A 26,042-nucleotide genomic window follows, 5' to 3' on the forward strand; every position below is an offset into this window, starting at 1 on the left:
CATCCTCTTGCCAAGTTTGGTTAAACACAACCAGAAGAAGAGCATGACAGAAGGAGATAGATGGTGTAGAAGTTCATAATAAATATCAACAGGTCCAACAAATGTATTACAAAGCCAATGTACTACAATTTTAAGTTCAACCAACAAAAATGGCTAAATGATAGTCATAGAAATTATTTGCTGAAAAATGAAGTGGTGATCTCTTGGTACATGATCTAATGGCCAAAAGGCACCAGAAGATATATTCCCAGCCATTGGAAAGCAAGATTAAAAGGTGACCACAAGAATCATGCCCCTAACAACCTTGAAAATGGTAGTTAAAGAAATGCTTGTACTAAAATATAATTCAAGATTTCTTCTAGCTTTCATGTCTGATCTTCTGGACATGGACATAAATCAGCTGAAAAGTGATACAGTTGTTATGAGTAGAATATATGCAAAAGATATTCCAGGCCTATTTCTAAGCTTTACTTCTCTATTTGCAGTCAAGGGTCCATCACGAATAAGAATACCAGGAGAAAAAAATCAAGGTTTTGGAAATCATACAAATAGCTACTTAGAGAATAGAATCATCTACTGCCTCCATGCAATCATTTGTAGCAAGAAGACTAATGATAGTAGGACTAAGTTCCAAGAGAATGATGAAGAAGTGTCAGCCAGCTTACTCTGATTTTCACTGTGGCATATAAGTTGAGTAGCATTGACCACTGTAAATCTCACTCAGAAAGATGTGAAAGTGATCATTACCCCAAGGGTCACTGTTTACCCTCAACAAAAAAAAAAGTAAATGGAAGCAAACAAACAGATTAAATGCAGAAAAAGACTGACTACATGCATGAAAATATGTATATAAACCATCACTGAAGAGACAGAGGTTGTGACCCTTCACATCAAAATCAGTATCATCCCAAAGGGATCATATGTCCATTAAAGTCTCCAAAGATGTAAAGGGAGAAAGTAATGTCTAAACCATACACAAAGAATGTCCACCACTGGCACATAGATTACCCTAGTTCCACAGGTCAATATGACTGACTCCAGGAGGTGACTCATGTTCAGGAATTCAATGCAAAAAGTGGTGTATTATTGTGTCCCTGACACCATTCAACCACCAAACACCTCTCCTCCCCTTCATAAATTGCCATGAATGACAAACATTTGAGTGGTTGTTTGAAACCCAGAGAATAGCAATTGTACAAATAAACCTTCCCAGAGAGGTCCACTCATCACATACAGGAAACCATGCTTCAAGAATGTTGTATTATAACAGACAGTTTATACTCTTGCAAAACAAATAATGACATTCTACAACACATTTAAACCTGATAACCATAAACTTTCTACTTCTACGGCAATATGAAATGAAGAAAATTGAGATAATGTTGAATACTAATCAACTTTTCAGAAAAGACCAAAAAATAAAAAAGACTGGATGCAATCATTTGGTGCAGGAATAAATCAAAAATGAAATTGATGCCAATTTGACCTCGGAACAAATTAATCAAAGGAAATGTCTCTTGAAATAACTGAAAATTTTCAGTTAGAAAGCCTTAAAGCTATAAACTTTAGCTAGAGCCTTACTGGGCAGACTATCTTCTATTGTATGATGTGAGTGACTATGGTTCACTTGTGGGTAGGTCATTATAAAGCATCTACATGTTCTTCACCAAACTTGAAGTTATGATAACTACTTTATTTCATTGCAGCAGCATCATACTTTTTTCCTCAAATATTATGATGCAACAAACATTTAGAGACCATTGTTTCTCCACTTTATGTTACAGAAACTACATTTCATTTATTCAGCCCACATTTAACATTTTGAATATTTCACACTATTTTATTCATTGAGAAATTATATATTTTTACAGCTCTATTGAAAAGGTATGTCTTCCAAACTAGTCTTGTATGAGTGGAAGAATTAAACTTTTCATACATTAAAGACAGCTAGTTCACAAGACCATTTTACTTGTGTTTTGAATGACATTGGTTTGGCAATATTTTTACAATGCATGACCTTACTCAATTCATTGAAGCACTTTTTTTGTTACTTGAACATTTTATGGCTTGTTAATGTATGTAGACAGCACATTTTTATGTTCAACCACACTTTTATTTACGTTAAATATTCTGATTATATTAAACAGTGAGAGAAAATCTCTGCAAATAGTGCAGTATAGTGACAATTCTTTTTTCCATGTTATTCAAGCTTAACCCTTTCAGAACAGTGAGCACTTTTAGGGGTTGAGCATACACCTGCATTTCAAACTTCAAAATAAAAAAAAAAAAAAACATATTTCCAGCTATCTCAACAATTATTTTTTACTCATAATATCATAAAATTGGGTTTTTGTTATTATATAACATTTGTAGATTATAATTTACAAATAAAAACTCAAAAATGTTTACACATTGTAAGTTATACATTATATGCCCTTTTTTTATTTTGTTATTATCAGTATCTACAAGTGGTTTGTGCAATCATCAGTTATCCTAAGTAGTGGCTGTTTTCTGGTCTAAACCAAGGGTTGGTCAACATTTTAATGACCAGTTATTAATGTATTTTGATAAACAAAAGAAAAATGTTCCAATGTAGTCAATCCGGAAGTGCTTTAGCAGAAAAAATAAAACTAAATACTGATCTCCCCCCAGTTTTATACTCTTACCAATATCCTAACAACATATTAAATAAATGAACAACTATGAGTACTACTGAGTACCAAAATAAACCTTGCATATACTGGTGAGCTATACAATGTGGTACATAAGACATGCAAGGTATTCTCATTTAGTAGCTTGATTCTAATTTCTTGATCTTTCTGCTCCAGGTAACATCCTACTATGACTTACTCATTTGGATAGTTTTCTGTACACCTCACAATCAGATCAAGCTGAACATGAACTTCCTTCCCAGTTGTCATACTTTGTTGTGGATGCAGCGTAATCTGTACTTCTGGTGGCCGCCATACCTTCCGGAAGAACATTATTTATAAAATTCATCATAAACCTTATCTAGTTAAAAGGACAATTAAAAGTTAAGTACACATCAGTGAAATTTGTGTTTTCCAACTTATCTGGACAAGCAAATATTTTCAGTGCAAAATGCCAAGAATTAAACCTTTTTGAATCACTTAGTAGTACACTTTTGCAAAATTTTCTAGAAAAAAGCTGTTTTTCTAAGTTAAATTAACACATGCTATGAAAACATCTTATTTTTCCAGTGGACAATACATTATTCCCAGTTAACTACCAACTAGACTAACACATCATTCCTAAAATTGAATAAAACTTGTGCAAATATTCTGTGGATGATCATCCTTGCTTTGTTTTATGGTGTTACATCTACTGGCAAGAGGGAATGAAATGAAATACTTTTTGATGATTTAATAAACTAAATATTTAAAAATGCACATTTTTAAACGAAGTTCAAGTGGAAAAATATAGACGAAGCAAATTTTCAACCTGAGTATTATAACCAGAAGTAAACAAAGCTTGAAAGTAAAAATGATGTGTGTGTATGTATGCAAACCAATTAAATTATCTGCTCTGGTACTTTAATGAAATAATGTATTATGTGATCACCAAAGGGTATTAAGTACTTGTTATCAGAATTATAAATTATTATAAGTTTTTGAAATAAAACTAAAAATCTGCTACATGTCACAACTGTCTCAGAAAATTGCTGCAAACTAGCTTATACTGCTGAGAAAATGAAGAGAAATGCCTATAAGGTAGATGATTTTCCGAAACTGAAAGCTTATCTTTGACAGTACTGGATAAAAAAGAAGGGTTGGGAAAGAAGAGAACATAGAAATGAAGGAACAAAATACAGCAAATGTCAACTGCAAAAACATTGGAAGGCCAGTGACCACACACCAACAAGAGGAATAATACAAAATGAGCAATATGACAGGTTCACACAGAGAATGAATAAGAGCTTGAAGAACAACATTGAGGTTCTAATCAGGGAAAGATGCAGGGCAGGAAGGCAAGCAATGGAAAATGAATGAAATAACATAGAAACACAGATGAAAATCTGGTAGACTGAAAAGCAAAAGACTGAGCTACCTTGTAAAATACCAACAGATGAAAATGAAAGGCCCATGTCATACAGCCAAGTGAGAAAGGATAACAAGTGAAGAATGATAACAACTAACACCAAGAAACCATCAATAAAGATGGTCAAACAGGATGGTAAATCAAGGAGACAACACACCTGGAAAGTCCAGATCATCTGGAAGAAGACTGAACAAGAGCAATGCACGAAGTTGAAATGAGGGTAGGGAAGAATGACGCATGCCAGAATATGGCTGATGAAGGAGCATGGGAGACAAAGGGAGAGGAACAAATGGTAACACTAATAGCCATCATAGAAGTGAAAACCACATCCCAGCAGGCCAATATGAGGCAACCAATGAACTCAAAAAGGAGTGGTCTTAACTATTGAAATGACATGAAAAAGAAGCTGAAAAGGAGGATACACATGTGGATAACAACTGGTCTAATCCCAGCTGGCAGCATCCATCACATCCACCTGTGGATGAGAAATAGGAAACCAAAAATTAGAATTTTTTGAGGTGAAAAGAAACACAAATGCATCCATATTGAGAATCCCAACACACACACAACTCCTGAAAAATGACAGGATCCAAAAGACTACTCCATCAAGAGGATCTGATTGGGTCTGGATAATCACAACAACTGACAAGAGATTAACAGGTACAGTATTAGAGAAGGTGCTAGATTCAATAGGGGAAGTGGTTGCATTCATATTGGTGGTTGGTTGCTGCATGATCATTTGCATGTAAATGTGCAGAAGTCAGATGTAATTGCACAGTTAGTGGTAAGCAAAAAAATCTGTGTGAATGTAAGGCAGTATTAACTGAGAAAGATTTTTATAAAAAGAGGCAAGATATTGTATCAAAAATAATGTTTTTACTCATTATATTAATTTGATGGTTTGGATATTCTTGTTCAAGAGACAAGAACAGTAATAATAATGTTTTTAATTTACTACACCAAAAATAAGCTGTTAATTATTTAAACCATTAATTAGCTATTAAGAATTAACTGTTGTGTGAGTGACAAGATGTAGTGCACATTAAATTTCAGTGCTAATATTTAAAAGTATCACTACTAACTACATGTATTTCCATAGGGTTCCTGAAACTGTTCTACTTCAAGAGCACATAAAACCAAAATTAAATGCAGCATATATTATTTCTTGCTTTAGAAGTTTGTGTCTTATGCTGTTTTGTAGTCAACAGAATGCATAATTCATGACATTGTGAAACCCACTTGAAGTAAAAATGAATTCTCAAAATGGCTACTATGGGTATTAAACTTTAATTAAAATAAAGTACAAAACATATTGACCTTCTTTTGTCATCTTCAAGATTAAAATTGAAATTCCTACACTAAAATAGAAGTCATTCAATTTTGAAAGATTATACTGTAAATTACTTACTTGCATGCAAATAACTTTTACTATTCCCATGGTACATATGCTTCTGTGAACAATGTTTCTGTTAAAATAAATTCTTTATGAGTGATAAATGAAACACAAACATATCTTGAAGATGACCTAAGAAGGTTAAAATATTGTTCTGTACTTTATTTTAAAGTTTTAATACCCATGCTAGCCATCTTGAGAATACAGAATGCATACTTCTTCTCGTGATTCACAGCATGCATATTTTATTGATGTCATGACAGTACAAGTTGCAACATAAAGCACACCTTATGTAACATCATTTTAGTGTTTACTAACTGGTAAACAACTTGCTACTCTACAATGAACAAGTGATAAAAGCAGGTGACCTTCCATGCTGACTTCAGTCCCCCTTTTATGGAAATTAATAGGAAGATTTCAACGTTAACATTTATCTACAAATTAATTTATAAACTGGGAAATAGCTTAATTTTAAAATGTTGGATGGATGTATCAGTAATATAGAACTAAGACTAGAAAAATTTCATGATGGTTAAATGCTTCACATGGACAAGTGAACTTTGGTGTGACAGGTGGTATTTTTGTAGATGGATTTTTACCAAATTGGGCACGAAAGTTTGCCAAGTATGTGGGGAAATATTACCAATTTTCAGCTTTACATTTTGTAGTTTTCATGGGCATTTTTGTATCTTTTACCACAACCTCACCTCCTGTGAATAGGTTTTCATCATATTTGGTACAGAGGTTAATTGGGTCCATGGAAAGATACATGCAAATATGCAGTTTAACACTGTTTATATTTTGCAGTTTTTTGGAGGCATTTTTTCACAATTACGTATAACGGAAGTAGCTTCTCATAAATTTATGTAACTTTCATCCATAGTGGAGGGTACTCTAGTTATTTTCTAATAATATACAAGTTTCCCCTTCAAGTCAATTACAACCAACCATCAAATTTACATAGCTTGGAATGTGATCTTTCTATTGGTTATAAATAGTACTTAAAAGAAGTAGGTGTGAGCTGGTAAAAGGTTTTAAAAGAATGGAGCAGTGGGCATGGCTACTCTTGTAGTTTTACAAAATATACTGCTATCTCAGTAATTCAAAAAAAAATGGAAGGTTCTTATTTTGCATTCTACCTTGTAAATGTCAGAAGTCTGAATTTCTAATTTATTAACCACTACAGGCATTGTATACTAGGCATAATAAAATATAAACTGAGTAATAAGTCATGACACACAAAAAGCATATTTTGCTTTTCTTCATATTTTCTTTTGAATTTAGAAATTAAAATACATTATGTTAAAATTCCAAGTATAAATTACATTATAAAGCCAATTTTTGGCAGAATGATAATAAAGTCATTTAATTTTTGAAAATAGCTCCCTAAAATGTCATGACATGTACCCATTGATTTCTTTGTTGAGGGTCAGAGTTAAAAAGTAACTTTGGAGGGAAAATAAATTCATAGAACAGTAAAAAAGATAGGACTATGAAGATGAGTTAAATTATTTTTGATAGATATAAACTTTTGATCTCCTTATTTAAGAAAGACTACTGATTTACTGCAAAGGGTTCAGGGGACTGACACTAGTGATTTCAAGGATGGAAGGGTTACCTTATAGAGATTAGAACCAGATAATTACTAGAATTTGAAATCAAGAGTATGTGTTGGGCAGCTTGGAAGAGTCATACAGTCCCTTGTTGTCCATTTATTATGTCTAGAAGGAGAAAGCAAAGAACTTTACATTGTGGAGAACCTTCTCATTACATACACTAACAAAGTAAACTGAGCAGTATGGGAAATCTTGGACTAGAATGTGCTTGCCAGTTGTTAAAAAAAAAACAAAGAGAGAGAGAGAAAATTGTACAGAAAACTGACAGTTTAGTTACTGCTACCAAGAAGCAGTTTATTCTGTTGCATGTAGGAGTGAATCATGGTAGAAATTATGAAGAGAATTTTTTTCAGTATGAATATCTCCACCAGAGGTTTAGAGATAAACATGAACATTCTAGGAGTGTGCCCTTGAGGGATAGGAAATCATTATTTAGCAGGTTCCAAATTTAAATAAAAAATTATCAGAAATATATTTAGGGAAATGTATAGGCTGGTTTGACCTCTGGGATAATTTTCAGGGTAAGTGTGAATTATATACTAACATTATATACTAAACAGGCTAGGTAGCAAAATGTTTGTGGTAGAAAGCTTTTAATTGAGAATTTTTAGGTCACATAATCAAATAGGCATCCATTGTAAATTGTAAAATTAATTATGGTTGCTACCAATAAAATTATTTGGTGTAATAATTATTGGAGATTTCAATTATAAACAACTTGACAAAGACTGAACTGGGTCAATCAGTAAAGAATGGATTTCTTGAAGTGATTCATGTTGAGGTTCTGTATGATCAAAAAACTAACCATCAAGTATGTCATTTTAGATTTCTTTTTGGCCTCGAATAAAGATATGATTACAAGAATTCAAACGGTGGAACATTAGAAAAAAGATGATTACCACACAACTGAATTTGAGATTTTATTACATGTTGAGATAACATCCTAATTTAGTTACTAATTTTCAGAAAGTTAATATTTTCCTAATCTGAAAAATATATTTCTAAAAATACTCACCCATTCACATAAAAAGGCTAGCTTCCTCACACATCTGACTATGAAATTTGGTCAGCACCAGCCTCAAGGTTTGTTTGGAATTTTGTGCAAAACTGCATGAGCATTACCTGCACTGGCCATCCCTAATTTAGCAGTGAAATATTCAAGGTTATGCAGCTAGTCATCACCACCAACTCTTGGGTTACTTTTTTACCAACAAATAGTAGGATCAACTATGATATTATGACAGCCCCACTGCTGAAAGGGCAAGCATGTTTGATGAGGCGAGGATTCAAACCTCAAATTGTGAGTCCAACTCCTTAACAACCTGGCCATGTCAGCCGGCCTGAAGGTAACTGCTATCTGAATCATGTATTTAACATGAACTGAGCTGATGTATTATCATGTCAAAAATCTAACTAAACCTTCCATCAACAGAAAGATGATAAAACCTCAAAGCACTGTAACTAACCCATGACTTGCATGCAAGTGAGTCTCAAGTGTTGCAGTGACAAGTGAAATGAGAGCATGACTGTCTAAGCACTTACAAACAAACAGTCAGTATGCCAATATATGTTGCATGATTGGAGCATCATCAGACCCACAAAATGATTAAAAAGAAATCTAGACTTACTTTTTTCAGAAATGTTAATAAATAAGGCTTTCAGAATGATTTTGTGGTAAGCACTTGTGACAAGCACAGGATTGTTTTGTCCCAAGATATATTCAACACTTTTATTTTTCACCTGAGTATTTATTGTAAGGATCTCCATGTTTTTAGGTTATGAGGCTGTGGATACCTTCAAAAGATATATTTTACAGTTATTAACTGTTACATGAAATTAGTTTTCTGCATACATGTGTGAACAAATCAAGTTTTACTGCTGAAAAAATAGATATCAGAAAATTTTGAAGAAAAAAAAACTGTAAATCACAGGATTTTCAGGAATGTGAATCTATCAAGGAGACAGGTAGACCAAGTGAGAAATGCCAAAGGACTTACACTGAAATAGTTGTACTTGAAGACCAAAAGATGATAGTATTATTGAATCAATGAAAATACTTCTGATCAAGGATATGAAAATACACTGGACAAACCTGCTAACATCAGAGAATTACATGAGCCAAGCAGCAGCAATGGAGAATCAACTCTGCCTAGGCTGGCTCTCAGAGTAAACAGTGTGGCTGGCATTTCCCAAATACCCAACAATGTGCTAATTTGGCCTGTTTTAACATGTCATTCTACTTTCCAGACATACAGACAAAAGGTCGCATCCAAATGGTATAAAGTATATCCTTGGCTTGAATACTCTAGACCTGCTGGCAAGTTTACTGTTTTGTCATTTGTCATTTTATTAAATGCATTATATATTTGGCCTGTTTGCTAATTTGGCCTGTTTTAACGTGTCATTCTACTTTCCAGACATACAGACAAAAGGTCGCACCCAAATGGTATAAAGTATATCCTTGGCTTGAATACTCTAGACCTGCTGGCAAGTTTACTGTATTGTCATTTGTCATTTTATTAAATGCATTATATATCAGGTTGAGCAAACTCTTGCAACTGATAATACATGAAAAACATGCACAGGTGAATCCTAAAAAACAATAAACTTCTCAAACACAAGCAGACTGATGCACATTTGAATCAGTGAATGCAAATATAACACTTATTTATAATCAAATCTTACTGAGAAAACAGTAGCAGACACAGTTATTGAAGCTGATTGTGGAATAAAATAGGGAAATAATCAAAATACTTGCAAATACACTGAGACCTATAGCTACCCAAAACATACCTCAGAGAGGTTATTATGACAGAGACAAAGCAGAAAATAAGAAAACTTTCTGGAAATATTACATTTCTTAAATACTTTTTCCAAGATCTTAAATGAAAAACTGGATAAAGGACCCAAAAATATGCAGCCATAGTGCAGAAGATACATTTCTGGACAAAATAAAAGAAGAAATATGATAAAATTGAAAAATACTTTTCAATCTAAGACACCTACCATAAAAAGAACAAATCAGTTTGGAACTTTAATAATTCAGAAGTTCATGAAACATTTCTTGGTTATGAAGTTACTGATGAACTCCATGCACAATCATTGGCCAAATATACTCTGGAGAAGTTAAAGGAAAACAGATTTAATGTCAAAACCTGTTTGTCCTCAGAATGTGATGGCACTGTCATCATGACAGGCAAGTGCTCTGAAGTACAAATAACACTTCAAGCCACCTATATTCATTGTTTTTCTCATCATCTTAATTTATTCCTTGTAGAAATTGTGAAATCTCTTACCCCTGTAATTGACTTTTTCTCTATTCTTCAAACTTGCTGCAAATTTTTAAGTGGTTCTAATGTTCACAAAGGGTGGATTGCTTTTTCAAAAAGGAAATACATACACGAAAATGAAAAGATTGGTTTGCCAGGTGTGTAAAGTGCAACTGTAGCAAGGTGTAACTGTTCTGCTAAATTTCTGTGAAATATTGACACAAATGATAACAATCAAGACCATACATTAAATATCAAATTTATTTTGGCACAATATACATCTAAAATGGCTGGTTTGGACACAGCTTAACCAGACATTCATATACCCTCTGATGATTTTCAATGGCATCTTATATGAAGCAATAGGAGTATCAAACATAGTGCAAAGTTCCAAGTTAGATAACTTGAAAGCAGCATATCTTATATAGTCTTCTAGCAGAGTTGCAAACCTACAAACATGATGCAAAAGCTGCACATTATTTTCCATGCTTTTGTGACACTGCTACCATAAATTACCTAAAATGTTGTCATTGGCATCAGTTACAGAGATCCATGCCCAACAATGTGGACGACTTTTAAGTTCTAACCACACCTGTAAAGAAGGATGCCACATGAGATTCATCTGATATGAAACAAGTCATCCTGTTTTCAATCATTTATGTTTATTTTTGAGAACAAATAAGTCAGTAGGAAAAAATCTTCAAATGTTCAGTTGCTGGTTGGCAATTGACACCAAATCAGAAAAATTACTCGATTCTGAGACTATTAAACCTCTTACAGCACATTATAGGTTGAATCTTGAAAACATACGAATGAGATAAGCTGAGAGAATGAATGAGTGTTCATTTGCAACATCTTGAGCAGTTGAGGAGTTTGCAGAACATCTCAAGTCCCATGTCTGGGTTTTATTGAACTTTACAAAGTTATAAAAATAACTTTTTCAGTTAGCAAAGCTGGCTGTAAAAGGAGATTTAACAAAATAAAACTGATCAAAAATTACCTTATAACACATATAAGGTAGATAAGAGATTGAAGAGTTTAACAGTAATTAGCATACAAAGAAAATGTGCTCTTTCCATTGATATTGATGATGTTGCTGACAGGTTCATTACTAAGTTTCCAAATACAAGATTAATGTTGGTTTAAAATTGAAAAGAAAGATCATTCTTGGTAGCGTCTTGGTAAGTTTATGCTTTCAACCATTATTCAGTAAACTTTTAAAGGGTTTGTAATCCCCCTTAAAAAAAAAAACAACTAGATATGTCAGAATGGTAAAAAATCTGATTCTTTCCAAAGTCATTGAACACTTTGGGGCTTCAAAACTCAATACAAAGAACATTTTGAAACCAAATACTGACTTAAAACAATTTAACATGCTAAAATTTAAGGGAAATAAGTCCCTTTAAAATTACATGTAAGTATGTCTTGTTTAGCCCCTCTTAGAGTAGTTCAGATAAAAGTCAACCTGAAGTGAAACTACCACCAAGAAATTTAATTTAAATATATTAAAGGTAAGCAAAATTTTGAAATTTGGTCTTTAAAATATGCTAACAACAAGGTTTTTCTTGAAGACTGTAAGATAGTGTTTAATTCATTTTTTGTCTCTTCAGTGTTTACTTCAGATGTTAGCAACATTCTGTGAAGGATACTGAATTTGACTTGAATCATGTAGATGCTAATCCCTTGATAGTATATTAAAATATAATAAAGCCATAGAACCAGACAATATTGTCCTAAAATTTTTTAAAAGACGTTAAAGATCAGAGATGCTCTCTCCCTCATTTTTGGTAAGTCAGTATATAGTGGGGAGTAACAGAAGACTGGAAATTTACTGTTACTCCTATTTTTAAAAAGTAAGAGATAAGGTTTGCCTTAAAATTATAAATAATTTGATCTTATTCCTGTATTGTGAAAATTCTAAATTTGTTAAAATGAGGTATAAAAAAAAAATTCAGTGAAATACATCAATAAAACAGACAGTCAACATGGATTTAGTAACAGGAAATCTTCCCTTTCCAATATCTTAAGTTGTTAATGATGTTACTTAGAATAAACCCAAAACCAATCTCTGTACCGGCCACTAAACCAATCTAAAGAATTCCCTGATTTTTTCAGAAGACCAGATTTACAAGTTTGTTTAGTTACAAAAATACACAAAATATTCAGGTGCTTTAACAATGGAAAGATCACAAAGTATCCCAAAATGGGGATTTTTTTATTTGTTTAAAAACTTTACAAAAAATAAATGTAAGCATTATTCAACTTAGTCTAATATATATTTGTTTTGTATACCAACCAAAATGTGTTATTTTTGTAGTGTGATAAATGTGTGATTTACCTAAAGACAAGTTTTGAAACTTGACAAACACCAGTAATATATATATACATACATTATTGATATCTGTACATACACAGCACACAAATAGATATTTTCAAAATCTAATCCCAATACTAACTGTACTGGACACACAAGCATTGACCTGGTATTTCACTCAGGTCATAGACTTAATCTATAATAGGGAAATGGCATTTATTTGGTATACTTAAATTTCCAAAAAGTTTTTGATAAGGTACTACACCAAAAACTAGTTAGATTGACATATGGAAATAGAAGATCAATAGTTTGTAAAGTAGCTGGGTAAAAGAGAGCAAAAATTTGCTTTAAATGGAGTCCAACCAAATTTAACTTTTTTTTTATTATTATTAGTAGTAGTAGGGTGCCTTACGGGCCAGTATTTGTGCCATCAATTGTTCATATTTATATTAATGATATATATTGCCAGAAACAGTAATTTAGTACAGTTTGTTAATGATACTGAATGTAAGTATTTCTAACTGTACTCGGGACAACAAGGTACTACAAAGTAACTTGCAATAACTGGTAATTTACAGATACATTTGACAAACCTTTACTTACAGTCAGTGCAAGTTAATTAGAATTTTATGCTGTGAGTGTATGTAAACACACACATACACACACACATGGGAACCTACTCAAAAGCATGATAAAAGAACATTATATTGCTACAGAGAAGTATTCAATCAAGTAAAATATTGATCCTTTGCTAACTGCAAAGTTAATACAACATTAGGATATATTTATAAATATGCTGATTGTGTCAAAAAAAGGATATATATTTTTATACAAGTCAATGACAAGGCCTCACTTGGAATATTGTGTATTATTTTATTCTTATTAAAGTATGGATATTGACTTGTTGAAGAAAGTTCAGAGGAAGGCTAACAAGATGTTTTTGGTAACTGAAAGCTTGTCTAATTACAACAGTTCTATTACTTTGATCTCTTAGTGTCACTTATAGTGGGAATAAAGTTTTGTCCTGAAAACATTCCAATATTTATTAATAGCTTAGAACTATTCAGTTAAAAAGTTATTGCTTTATAAGGGACCTCTTCTTCACGTAATAATGCTAATTCTTGATGACGAGAAACCAACTTGAAATAAAAATGTATTTCAGAACAGCTGGAATAGGTATTTTCTTATCAGTAAGTGTTAACACTTATGCCAGCTGTCCTGAGATACAAGAGTAACACTAAGTAACCATGGGCCTCTGCAGACATTTTTTCAGGAGAAAGTTTTCTGGGTAGGGGAGCAGCTCACGAAATTGTGGATTGAAAAAAAAAATTTCTCATTTTCTAAGGAGACAAGTGCTCACCTCCTTGTAGACACCTATGTAAGTAACTCAATGTTTTTTTAATTTTGGTTGGAAAATAAATTTTAAACTTCTTGAGAAAGTAATCTGAAGAAATGAAAACTTAATTTGTTTAGTGTAACATCTTATTAGGGCTTTTTACAGCCCTAATTAAAAAAAAAATTACAGCCCTAAAAGTAATTTTACAACTTAACAACCTCAACTAAACAAGCGACTTAAAAACTTTGAATGAAATCTTGAAATATGTCAATGTTACATACTTTATGAATTTCTTTCAAGAAAATTAAGAGAGAAAAGTTCAATATCAGAAAAATTATTTTATTTTAATACACTACAAACTAATTAAAACTGGTACACAATTTACAAAATTCCATAAGACATAAATACTAAGAATTGTTAAAAATAAAACAAGAACATGAAAATATTATGACTATAATGTAGGTTTGTTTTTTATTTAGAATGTTTACTCAATAACATAAAGATCAACAGTGAATGCTACAGTAAAGAAAATGGTTTATCAATCTGTTGTAATTGAGAATTTCAGTTCTTAATGACATGAAACTAAAATTTAAATAAGTCATAATTAAATTTGTAAATTATTAGTTCATATAAAAGACAAATATTTTCATTTTGTTTTGGCTAAATTGCAAATGTATTCTAAAATATGCTTTAAAGTTCACTTGATCTTACCTTCCACACATCTTGGTTTCTGAGATCTTTGATGCAATCAAAGAAAATGGCTTGAAGTACATTAAGTTCATTTTCCTGTCTTTCCTGTAGACTCTCCTCCATTTTAGTCAACTCTTAAAATAGGAATACTGATGAAATTATTTCAAATATTGTTAAAACAGGTAGTCATTTTCATATTACTGCATATATTTTCTGTAACTTGTAAATTTCAAATATATAAAGCATGACTAAATTGGTAATAGAAGTCACAATATGTGATGTAAAAATCTGTTGAGCAGGTTCTTCATGACTATTTGGTAAAAATAATATCAAGTGTATCACCACTGGATAAAATATTCATTTATTTCTTCACAAGTAAATCACATTTGCTAAAAGCTATGTTTACTTTTATGCCTAACCTCAAATACAACAGTTCATGTAATGTTTAACATAATTTACGAAAACTAATGTATACTTAACTGACCAATTAAATTGAACACAGATGTAATAACTCTCACTGTCTAACTGGCACTACACTAACTCACTGTTTAGATTATGTCTTGACCAGTGCTTCTCAATTGGGTGAACAGTTTAGCCAGGGGTTAAATGGATCAGAATTGGGTTGAATGAGTATTACAAATTATACAACAAACTGAGGAGCAAAAATGCCATTATTATTATTTATCCTAGTTGCAGTTTAATACATATTTATGTCATAATAAAATTTCCATTTACATACAGTACTCTTTGTCTTTTTTCAAACTGGGGTGAGTGAGGTGTTGTGAAAGGCTAAATGGGGTAAATGATATTGGAAAAGATTGAAAAGCACCGATCTAGACTAGGATGACAAACTTAAAGCACACAATTAATATTTTTCAGCATTCTGAAGGCCACCATTAAAGCATTTTTACTATACACATTAGTATGTAACAATACAATCTTTAATGAACACAAAGCCAATATAAAACTAATGGTGTTCTGGAGAAACCCTAAAGAATGACATAAAATCATAAAAAAAACACTTAATCCAAGAATATGAAACAAAAACAATGAATCTATGGTAATAAAATCACATCAAAAGGATAAACTCCTTTGTAACTTCCTAACTTTTAACAGAACTGTAAATTGGTCAAAAAAAAAAAAAGAACTAACCTTTAGTGCTTTAAACCTATAGTTCCACTTTCAACATTCTCTTTTCATACATATGACTTTTTATAAATGTTTTATTTACCTTTTTGAGTTTAGTGTCTGAACCAAGTTATCTCAAGTTCTGCATTCACAGAAAAACAAGTCCAAACATTTATGCCTCTATTTATAGTTTAAAATAGGTACAGTTATATTTTTATGCACTCCTTCCAACATATTCATGTCATTCCTGTTCAAAGTGAGTGCAAAATATGCACAGCAGTCCAAATGAAGCTTCACAACAACAGAAATATTGTAAAATAATCTCATACCTCTTCAATTCTTGTATTACATAAACAGGTTCCAAGATTTTTTTTTTTTTTAAATCACACTCTTACATTCACCCAAATGTTTAATTAATGTCTCTTGGATAAGTAAGGCCTATAAATAAATGGATGGTCTTAGATTTGGACACAGATTTCCTTGCTAACTGCAACAGCTAGGGTGCAAAGAATGAAACCAGACACAGATCCACACAATTAAATGCTTACAAATGCTTTCAGTTTACAATGCAAGACAAACAATATTTTACAATAAGACAATTAACAATTGGGTAAGTGATTCCATATGGTACATAGAACTGATGAGAGTTATGAAAAGTGTGATGAAAAATAAGGCTCTTAGTTCATGTTCATGCTTATGTAAATGTAATAGAATATCAAATGCTAACTGAAAGTAACTAAATTAAATGTGAGCAAAACACTATAAAATAATGCTTAAGGATACCTTCAGTGAAACTTAAAAAGTCCTCATGAAAGAAGTAAACCTGTTTCTCACTCATCAAGTTACCTAACCTAATTGACCTTTTTTTTTAATGACCTGTCAGGGGTATTAATCTTTCCTGTATGAAATATTTCAAGAAGTTTCAAAACAGAATATGTGCATCTCACAACAAATCACATTCCTTAGTCTTAACTTTAGCTACATTAGTAAATCAGTATGTACAGTTGAAACATCATAGAAAAAGTGATGTTACTAAATATCTTAAAACTGATTTTAGGACTACTGTTTTCATCTCATCAAATTTGCCACCTGACAATGTTGAACTCTTTGGACAATAACCTACTTTCTGACATATGAACAAACCTGAATAGATATAGTATTTTCAGACAAAGACAGAATAATACATGGTATTCTTAGTTAAAACTCAGATAAGGAGGGAAAAAAATAGGTTTGCAGAACAATAGGAGGTTTGACAATATATTTAGTACAAAGTAATTCTCTGACTTGAGTTTGAGAAAGAAAAAGAAAGTTTTCACTAGCTGTTTCACACTGTGTCCAAAGTTTTATTTAAACTCAGAAACTATAAATTAAATAAATGGATGAGATAAGGAGCAGCATCTTTACTTGATAATTACTTCTCTAAACTCTCCCAGTAACTTATTAAAAAATTTATTAAGAACTAATTAATACTACAGGTTAATCTTGGCAAGTGTTAATATTTATTGAATGAAATTAAACTTTACATACTAGTGGCTTGAGCTAAAAGCAGGGAACTAAGTTGGAGGTTATAGCATTATATACCAAATTCTATAATACTGAAACAGAAGGGTGGTTACAACCCTGACATTCCACTGGAAAAGAACTTTCCATACACAAAGTGCAACTGAGCAGACCAGGTATTATTTCACATGAATAACAAAGAACAAAGGTTGCTGTAGCAAACACAAGTGCACATGTGCTGGTATAAATAAGAAACTGTGAAAATTTATGTTTAAAAAAAGGTAGAAAGTGCATGACATGCCTGTAGACAATGTATGTTAACAGAATTTTATTTATATCACATTTATAGCTCTTCAGCTTTGAACTTCCATCTGCCTCAGATTGTAAATCTTCTTTCCAGAAGGAATACACAGCTGTTTTTTCTTTTGGGTTCACATCTCTGTTTTGCACAGTATCCCATGTATATTTATTCTATAGCATCTAATTCTCCTTTTAACAATTACAGTGGCATCTACTGATTGTACAGTTGTTTTAAAAACAAAAAATAGGAAAAAGATCAGTCTCTACTTTACACATTGTTAGACCAAACTAATGAAAAAAAAATTTGCAATTTTGTGGATCTTCTCCAAGTTTAAACTGTCACGGACATAATTTGCTAAAATGCATTAACAAGAAAACAAAGGCTATGAAGCCAGACATGAGGGAGACTATCATTTTTATGTTCAAATGGTAGCTTTAAACTAAGACTAGACATGAGTGGTAAGTACCAGGATAAACTAAACAATGAAAAAGAAAGATGTAAAAAAAGTTTAGTATAGAAACAAGTTACATAAGTAGTTTTAATGGTATACTAAATTTTTATTATTTTAATGCTAGAACAGTAGAAATATGAAACTTATGACTGAAGAGCACTGGAATTGAATATTTGATACAACATGAATAATCAAATTTGTTATTGTCAACTTCTAAAATATGTACAAATGGCTCAGAGAATGGAGATCTGGAAATATTTAGGTGCAAGTGATCACTGATCAATTAATTTTGATGTTTTATTGCATATGAAGATAAGGATTAAGACTTTGGTTAAACATTTAAAATAATCAAATTTTTATCGGGTGATACAAGAATTATCTGTAATGGATTACTCAGCTGAAATAATTGAAATTTCTTACCAAAACACAAAACTGATGACAGATTCGTTTTACGTACATCAATTGTTGTCTGATCTACTTAAGTTTAAAGTTTTGTTACTTTGAATTCTTTTCGCATTATCCAAAAATTAAAACGGTTAAACCTGATAACAAGTGAGAAGTATACTAGCAAAACTAGAAGTAGAATAAAAGTATGCAATATAACAAAAGCTTATATAATGTAGACTTAATAACAAAAACATATTTTTTGCAACGAAAATTATTCCTACCAGTCGTTCTATTATATTAACATTAGTTCACTACTTAAGATTACAAAATTCAATTATTTTTAGTATTTCTAGTGGTACTAATACAAGAGTATTTGTACAATTACAAAGTTCAACAACTAAACTTATCCTTAGAATTTAAAATAAATATCAGCAGAATACGGTCGTGGTATGACAAAATAGAAAGGGGGAAAACGTTTAAGACAATAATTTTGAATAAAAATAAATAAAATGGCTGAAGTTAATTGAATGTTTTACTTTAAATATTCATAGAGAGGAAAAGCAACCAACTCGAAAAGTGACAAACATTAAAATATCTATTTAACATTAGCCATTTTTATTCCAGTTCTTTTGTCTTGGTTATACAGGGTGGCCCATAAGTCCATACCCATCCATATGTTATTATGTTATATTCAATAATACTAATGATGAGCTGAAGGCAGCTGGTACTGGGGCATTTGGAACATTAACTCCTGCTGTGTTGAGGAAAATGTCTCACAAAACATGGCGTTGCATAATATTATGCATCGAGAATGCACACATGGACAGCACACAGATACACTGGATACAAGATATATGGATGAGTATGAACTTACGGGCCACCCTGTATTTAAACTTTGTCAATTAGTGTACCAATTACAAAACAAGCAGTTGGAAATAAAAAAAAAAAAGAGTCAAGTTTAACATGATACACATTGTCTAATGTTTTGTAACTCTTTTAAAGTATTTACAATTTACATTTATTATGATAATTTATCTAGGCTGTTTATTTGATGACTTAACTTACAATTTACATTTATTATGATAATTTATCTAGGCTGTTTATTTGATGACTTAACTTGCAATTTATGCACGTGGTCACTCGAAATAAACATTTTGCAGTTAAGCACAAAAGCTACACAAAGAGCTATCTATCTGTGCTCTACCCACGACAGGTACTGAAACCCAGTTTCTAATAGTACAAGTTAAAATAAACAGAATATTTTAAATACAACATGTTTACTTGATTGAACACATCTTTCGTACGCACAAAACATGTAAAAATAATACTAATACTGTATCACTCACTAGTATATAATAACAACTAGTACTACACTCAGTGCTAGGCAGTTCAATCTATGCTAAGTGATTATTTATTTTTATTTGGAAATTACAATGTAGATTTGAGCAAATAACAAAAACAGAAGTGACTTCTTTACTCACTTCATAACATTCTACGTTTCAAATACTCATACTGACACAGCTAAACGTACTTGAACAGTTGAAACCACACTAAAATATCTGGTTTATCTTACAAGATGTACACACGTTTAACGTTATGTTCATTTGTCTGAGCTGGCTAAATATAAAATAAAAAAGTAAAGTTAATAATAAAACTGATAAAGTGTTTTGTCTTTATATTTTACGATATAAACTAAAATTGCACTTATGCGTGTATTCAAAACGACAATAATAAAAAATTCATTATAAAAATACAGTTTTACAATAAGTACATATAAAGTACTAGTTTTTAAATATTAGTACTAGGCCTATTAAATTTTTAACATTGAATTATGTATTTCGTCACTTATAGAAATCTCCAGTGGGATAGTAGTAAGTTTAAGGACTTGCAATGCTAAAAATTAGTGGTATAATTTCCCGCGGTAGACGATACAGATAACCCATTGTTCTATAACAAAAAAAAAATATATATACGGATTTTCAATAAAAACATTAACATATAATTTTAGTATTACAACCACACCATTTCACTGTATCTATTAACAACGATGAGTTTCGCTCAATTCAGCGCAATTCAAGCCGGCTGCACACAAAAACACTCTTTTTATATGAGCCATACATAATAACAATCATGCTTCGCCAGCCAGAAAAAGACTTTTACACCACAGCTTTTTTTTATTATTATTTTTCTGTAGGAAATATGTATGTTACGTATGCATAACAAATTTTCCCCAAGTATTTTCCAAAGCTGTTCAAGATCCCCTCCCAAATTTTAGTCCAACCTATAGATGCCAGGTCATATCTCATTTCATCAAAATCGGCTTTCCTGAAGTTTTGAAACTGAATAATATTTTTCTTCAATTCTACATGTAATAAAATACCAAATCTAATAGTGCAATGGTCATTTGTAGTTAAATGCTCACCAACCACAACTCTGTCTATCATATTCACATTGGATGCTAGCATTAGATATTATATAGCTCTCACTATTGTAAGTTCCATCACCAGTTGGTGTGTAAAAGTACCCTAAACAATTTCCAAAAACCTATTCCCCTCATTGTCAGATTCAAAAATTTCCCAATCAATAATCACAAAATTAAAATCTCCTATAATAACAACTTGTTCAGCTACTTTTCTAATTTCATTGTACAGATTCTCATTAACTTCCACATTCTGACTTGGTTGTTCATAACAAATCCCAGTTACAAAACTTTTCCCTTTATATACACTAACACTAAACCAAACTGACTTAACCTCAATGATATTTTCTTTAATATACTCTAACTCAACAGAATGAATTCACTTCTCACATATAAATATATATGTAAAAACGGCTTGTTTGCGTTGAGAAAATTTTTTACATATTTATAAAGCTATTCTCTCCTCTTTTTTAAATGCACTATCTGTAGTAAACAATTTGTAGCCTGGTATTTCAAAAAACAATTCCCTCATCAAAATTCTTCAAACTAAACCCAGTCTCAGTGATACCCATAATATCAAAATCCCCAGTTCCACAATTTCTTTGAATTTATCAATTTTATTTCTAATACTCCTGGCATTGCAATAGTAAAAAAATAACAATTAAGCATATGTTTTAAAATACATTAATGTTTTATCCCTACTGTACATGTTTTCCTTTCAGTTATATTTCCTATTTCACTAATATTGCAGCCCTCACCTATGTCTGTCACTAGTTTAAATTTACCACTACAGTTCAGTTTATAGCCCCTGCCTTGTTTGTGCAAGCCATCCATTTCAAAAGGTTAATTTTCCAAATAAGATTATCCCACAAATACAAAATGGTTATTTGCTCATCCACACATATTGATCTAAGCCCGGCATTCAATTCTAGTGACCTATTAGTATCTCATTCCCGCAATTTATTCTTGACAATATCCCTGACAAAATCAATGTTATAAATGCCATTATCAGTGTTTCATACTTATCAATAAGCTTCTCAGACCCATCTTTCCATACATCGTTAACCCCAATATGCACCACAAAAACTACATTGCTTCTAGCACCCTTAATTATCTCTCTGGTTCTTTCAGTTATGTTCTGTACACGTGCTCCTGGATAGCATAAGCATATTTTTTTGCTCCTATTTACTCCACATGCTACTCTATGTACATGCCTAACTAGAGAGTCAACTGCAATTATAACTACCTATCCTTTATACTACCATCTCTTGTGAATCCATTTGTTTTCCTTACCTCCTTTCCTCATCATTACCATGTACTTGAAACCAGCTGCTTAACCTAAAACCAAGCCCATCCTCGTCCATAAACGCATTATTATCCAAAACTAATTAACAAAATGTTATCATCAAATACTAATACTTTAATACAAATTATTTTGCAGGTCTGGATGTCCAGGAGTTAATGTCAAAAATTATATTTTTAGCAATTTAATTTAGATGGTTTGTTTGCTAGAGGGAATTTTAGCATGACTTAATGAAGATGTGTAGCATCTAAAACTCTCCTGAATGTCTAAATCTGACAGAGGGTTTCGAATATTCTATCCATGTTGAAGGACATATTGTGATGTATAAAAACATGACTGCATTATTGAGTGATATTTTGAGACAGACAATGGATTTGTTAGTCAACTAGAGAGTTAGTCAGTGATTCACCAAGCTACTTAATGAAACTGTTCTATATTTGCGATCAAATACTGAATGTGTTAGTGGGGTACTCTCAGGCAAAACTGGATTCTCCCAGGAGTAACAAGATTTGTAGATCCTGCAGGATAACAATAGATTAAATCAGGAAATATATGACTTAAATCTCAACAATGTGATTTTTACTGAGGTTTTAAAAGAAAGAGACTAAATGCAATTTAAAATACAATAATCTTTATTTCACAATCACATACAATAGTGTGTATGTTTTTAGACAACACGACAAATAATTATCTTTACTGGAGAGAGATTTTAAAGTAAAGTTATGTGTTTTCTCTAAGACTGTTACACATTATATTTTCTGTAAATTGGTTTCAATATTTGATACTTAAAATTGTAATGTTATTACTTTCCACAGCGAGCAGTACTTAATCGTGTGACTGCCCATTAATATTAGAAAAAAAAAGGCTGTAACATAGAGGTATCACCTAACCTACCAGTGGAGAAAACTACTATCTTCACATATCAAGTACAATTTTATAGCTATGATTTCCCCTGATAGGCAAGGTAATTACTTTCAGCGAATAAAAACACGAGTGTTATACAGGTCACAAGGAACTTAAAGACTTTGTCGTCCAAATAATACATATATATTTGAATAAATGAAAAATGCCATATTAATTTGAGGAGCTAGCGTAAATTGTACACCGATATACAGGGAGGCCCGGCATGGCCAGGTTGGTTAAGGCGTTCAACTCGTAATCTGAGGGTCGCAGGTTCGAATCTCAATAGCACCAAACATGCCCGCGCTTTCAGCTGTGGGGGCGTTATAAAATTTTAGTGAACCCCACTATTCATTGGTAAAAGAGTAGCCTAAGAATTGGCGGTGGGTGATGATGACCAGCTGCTTATCTCTAGTCTTACACTGCTAAATTAGGGACGGCTAGCGCAGATAGCCGTTGTGTAGCTTTGTGCGAAATTCAAAACAAACCAAAACAATACATACAGGGATGAAATTCTGCCCGTACTCACCAGTATTTAGTACCGAAACTTATTTTATAAGGCGATACTGGCAACACGACTTCTTTGAGCTGCTTTGTCAATATTTATTTTTCCATGTAGATTTCATTCTTTTAAAAAAAAAAGTTCTCTTCACCTAGCTGAGTACCTCAACATTTTTTTATTTGAAAAATCAGCCCCTGTCTAAAAACAAAAACAGTCGGATTATTTCAGTTATGTAGTAGTACGACATAAAATTTAGCAAGTAAGTAATTGTTTAACGCAACTTGCAAACTGTATTTATTATTTAACCATTATTAGTTTGTAAAACCGTGTATGATGTAAAATTTTCAGTTGGAGAAATAAGCGCTTTCTTTTCGTTAAGTGGAACCAGCCTTTACAACATATTTACCGAATAAAATAATAATCCACCCAAAGACAGATAATGTTATCTTGAATCGTTTGAATAAAGTTATTCACTTGTATTTCAAACCAAGAAACCTTGAACCTACACTATTTTTCTCCACATGGCTCAGCAGTAAGCTTGAGAGCTTACAACGCTGAAATTCAGAGATTGATCCCCATTACGAGCACATCCCAAAGAGCCTGTTGTGCACCTTTGTTTTTTACAACAAACCAATGCTGTAAAAATAGATGCCTCGTCTTTGTCATTCGTACTCCAATGCTTCACGAATTTAGAAAGAAATGCTAACAATTATGAATCCAATTTACGACACCCTGCGTTTTACAGTTTAAACACAGAATAAAGTATTTCTAATGCACAACATAATACGTTATTATAATGGCTTGGATATATTCAAAGTTAAAAGACAAAATGTACTCTTTGTATTTTTCTTGCATAATATCAAAGTTAGGAAATAAATTTCCTGACATCTTTTTATAATCAATTTTATAGAACATGTTTTAATAATGTTCTTTATAGTTTCGCCACCACTTCGCCTTTAAAATTTGTAATTTAAGAACATAAGAAATGACCCTCTGTTGGAGGGTTTGTGCGAAAATAGGTTGTAGTGCAATTGTGCATGGGTTGTAGTTATTCAGCAAAAGAATAACCTTAAATTCAGATGGGATGAGTTACAATTTGTAATTTGGTCTGTTTTTGTTTTTTTTTACTATATTTGCATTATAATGATAGATGAAGGATTTGAAAGAAGTTTGTTTGGACTTTTATTAACTTTCTATTTCTAAGTCGAAGATTGACGAACAATGTTAACTTGCACCATTACAGCAAGTTGGTTCAGCTTTATTATACCACAGTTTCAAAAGAAAATTTTTTCTTTAACGTTAGGCTGAAACGAAAGTTTACTTTGGCTAGTGAGTTTTGTTGATATTAGACGTTTATTATCATAATTGATACCAGCAAACAATTTTATTTGGTGCAATTCTAATAGTAAGACTATAACTTATAACAGGGAAATGTCATTTGCTTCGTTTATGTATAATTGGACAATTTTAAGCAAGTATGGTGTATAGAGCTGCAGTTTCTAACAACACTGTGTAACACTAAAGTAACAGTGACATGTATCCCAGTGCAAACCGAGTTGTTTTTTTTGCAGTAAGGTGATTCACATTCAGTAGACAAACTACATTGTATCTGTGGTGATCTATTTTAATTTACACTTAGACAACTACGCTTATAGTGAAAACATTTGAATCAAACGTGTAGTTGTTTGTTTCATTTGAAGTTCTCTCCCTCAAAAAAGCCATGTCATCACGAGATTTTTATTATGGTAGACCTAGAGGAAGAGGAAGAAACAGGCCACCTAGAGCCAGAGGGTTTTATGCAAGAGGTAGAGGTCGAGGAAAGGAACATTATAAGTCACATGGTTATGAAGATAAATATTACAAGCAAAGTAAAGAAAGATATCAAAGTTCAAGAAGAAGACGTGATAGGAAGCACTCGTACTCACGAAGTAGATCTCGGTCTCGATCACGCAGTCACAGCAGAGACAGCCATAGTCATTACTCTCATAAACGTTCCAGATCTAGGTCCTATTCACGTTCTCCTTCCCACCATCGGAGTTATTCTCCTCAATCGTCCCATGGTAGAAGTCATTCTCCCTCTTATAATAGAAGTCGGTCTTCACCACGGCATCAAAGTCGGTCGCCTTCATTATCTAATCGTCACAGTCATTCTCCACCTTACCGTCAAAATTATTCTCCTCCATCACCATCTAAGAGTAAGAGATCAATGGAAAAGGAAGTGGATCACATACCTGAACATCCTCCAAGGAGTAGGTTACAGTCTTCACCAGAAGAAAGAAAATATCAAGAGGTGATTGTAGCTAACAAATCTTTTGTAACTTTCTGATCAATAAATGCAAGATAATTTTTAGGAATTTATCACATTAGAAAGTATTGGTAGACTTAGAATAAAAGTATAGAAATATATTTTGAGGTTAACCTAAACTGTGCAGAAAATTTAATCAGTTTTAAGGACACTTACATTAAGTTGTACT

The 26,042-nt window shown here is 32.0% G+C and overlaps 2 protein-coding genes across 17 annotated transcripts in view; one reads left to right on the top strand and one right to left on the bottom strand.

The window, feature by feature from the left end:
- Positions 1-20,531, bottom strand: part of Gcn2 (eukaryotic translation initiation factor 2 alpha kinase Gcn2) — a 159,706-nt gene extending 139,175 nt beyond the window's left edge. For 2 of the 9 annotated variants that reach the window (XM_076497832.1, XM_076497826.1), the window contains exons 1-3: positions 19,926-20,368; positions 14,699-14,811; positions 2,851-2,969 (exon numbers count right to left, since the gene is read on the bottom strand). In XM_076497832.1, the coding sequence (XP_076353947.1) occupies positions 2,851-2,969; positions 14,699-14,800 (221 nt within the window). In that variant the 5' untranslated portion in view covers positions 14,801-14,811; positions 19,926-20,368. Of the gene's footprint in view, positions 1-2,850; positions 2,970-14,698; positions 14,827-18,477; positions 18,794-19,925; positions 20,380-20,466 lie in introns of those variants that run through there. The other 7 variants (XR_013027256.1, XM_076497828.1, XM_076497827.1 and 4 more) reach the window with 7 other exon arrangements.
- A 4,016-nt stretch (positions 20,532-24,547) lies between these two features.
- The window catches only part of LOC143248903 (uncharacterized), an 87,228-nt gene continuing 85,733 nt past the window's right edge, over positions 24,548-26,042 (top strand). For all 8 annotated transcript variants that reach the window (XR_013027260.1, XR_013027258.1, XR_013027259.1 and 5 more), the window contains exon 1: positions 24,548-25,858. Coding sequence is in view for 5 of the 8 variants with exons in the window: in XM_076497841.1 (XP_076353956.1) it covers positions 25,289-25,858 (570 nt within the window). In the remaining 3 variants the exon portion in view is untranslated. The remainder of the gene's footprint in view (positions 25,859-26,042) is intronic.

The sequence above is a fragment of the Tachypleus tridentatus genome, chromosome 4 (assembly GCF_004210375.1).
Source record: "Tachypleus tridentatus isolate NWPU-2018 chromosome 4, ASM421037v1, whole genome shotgun sequence".
NCBI lineage: Eukaryota > Metazoa > Arthropoda > Merostomata > Xiphosura > Limulidae > Tachypleus > Tachypleus tridentatus.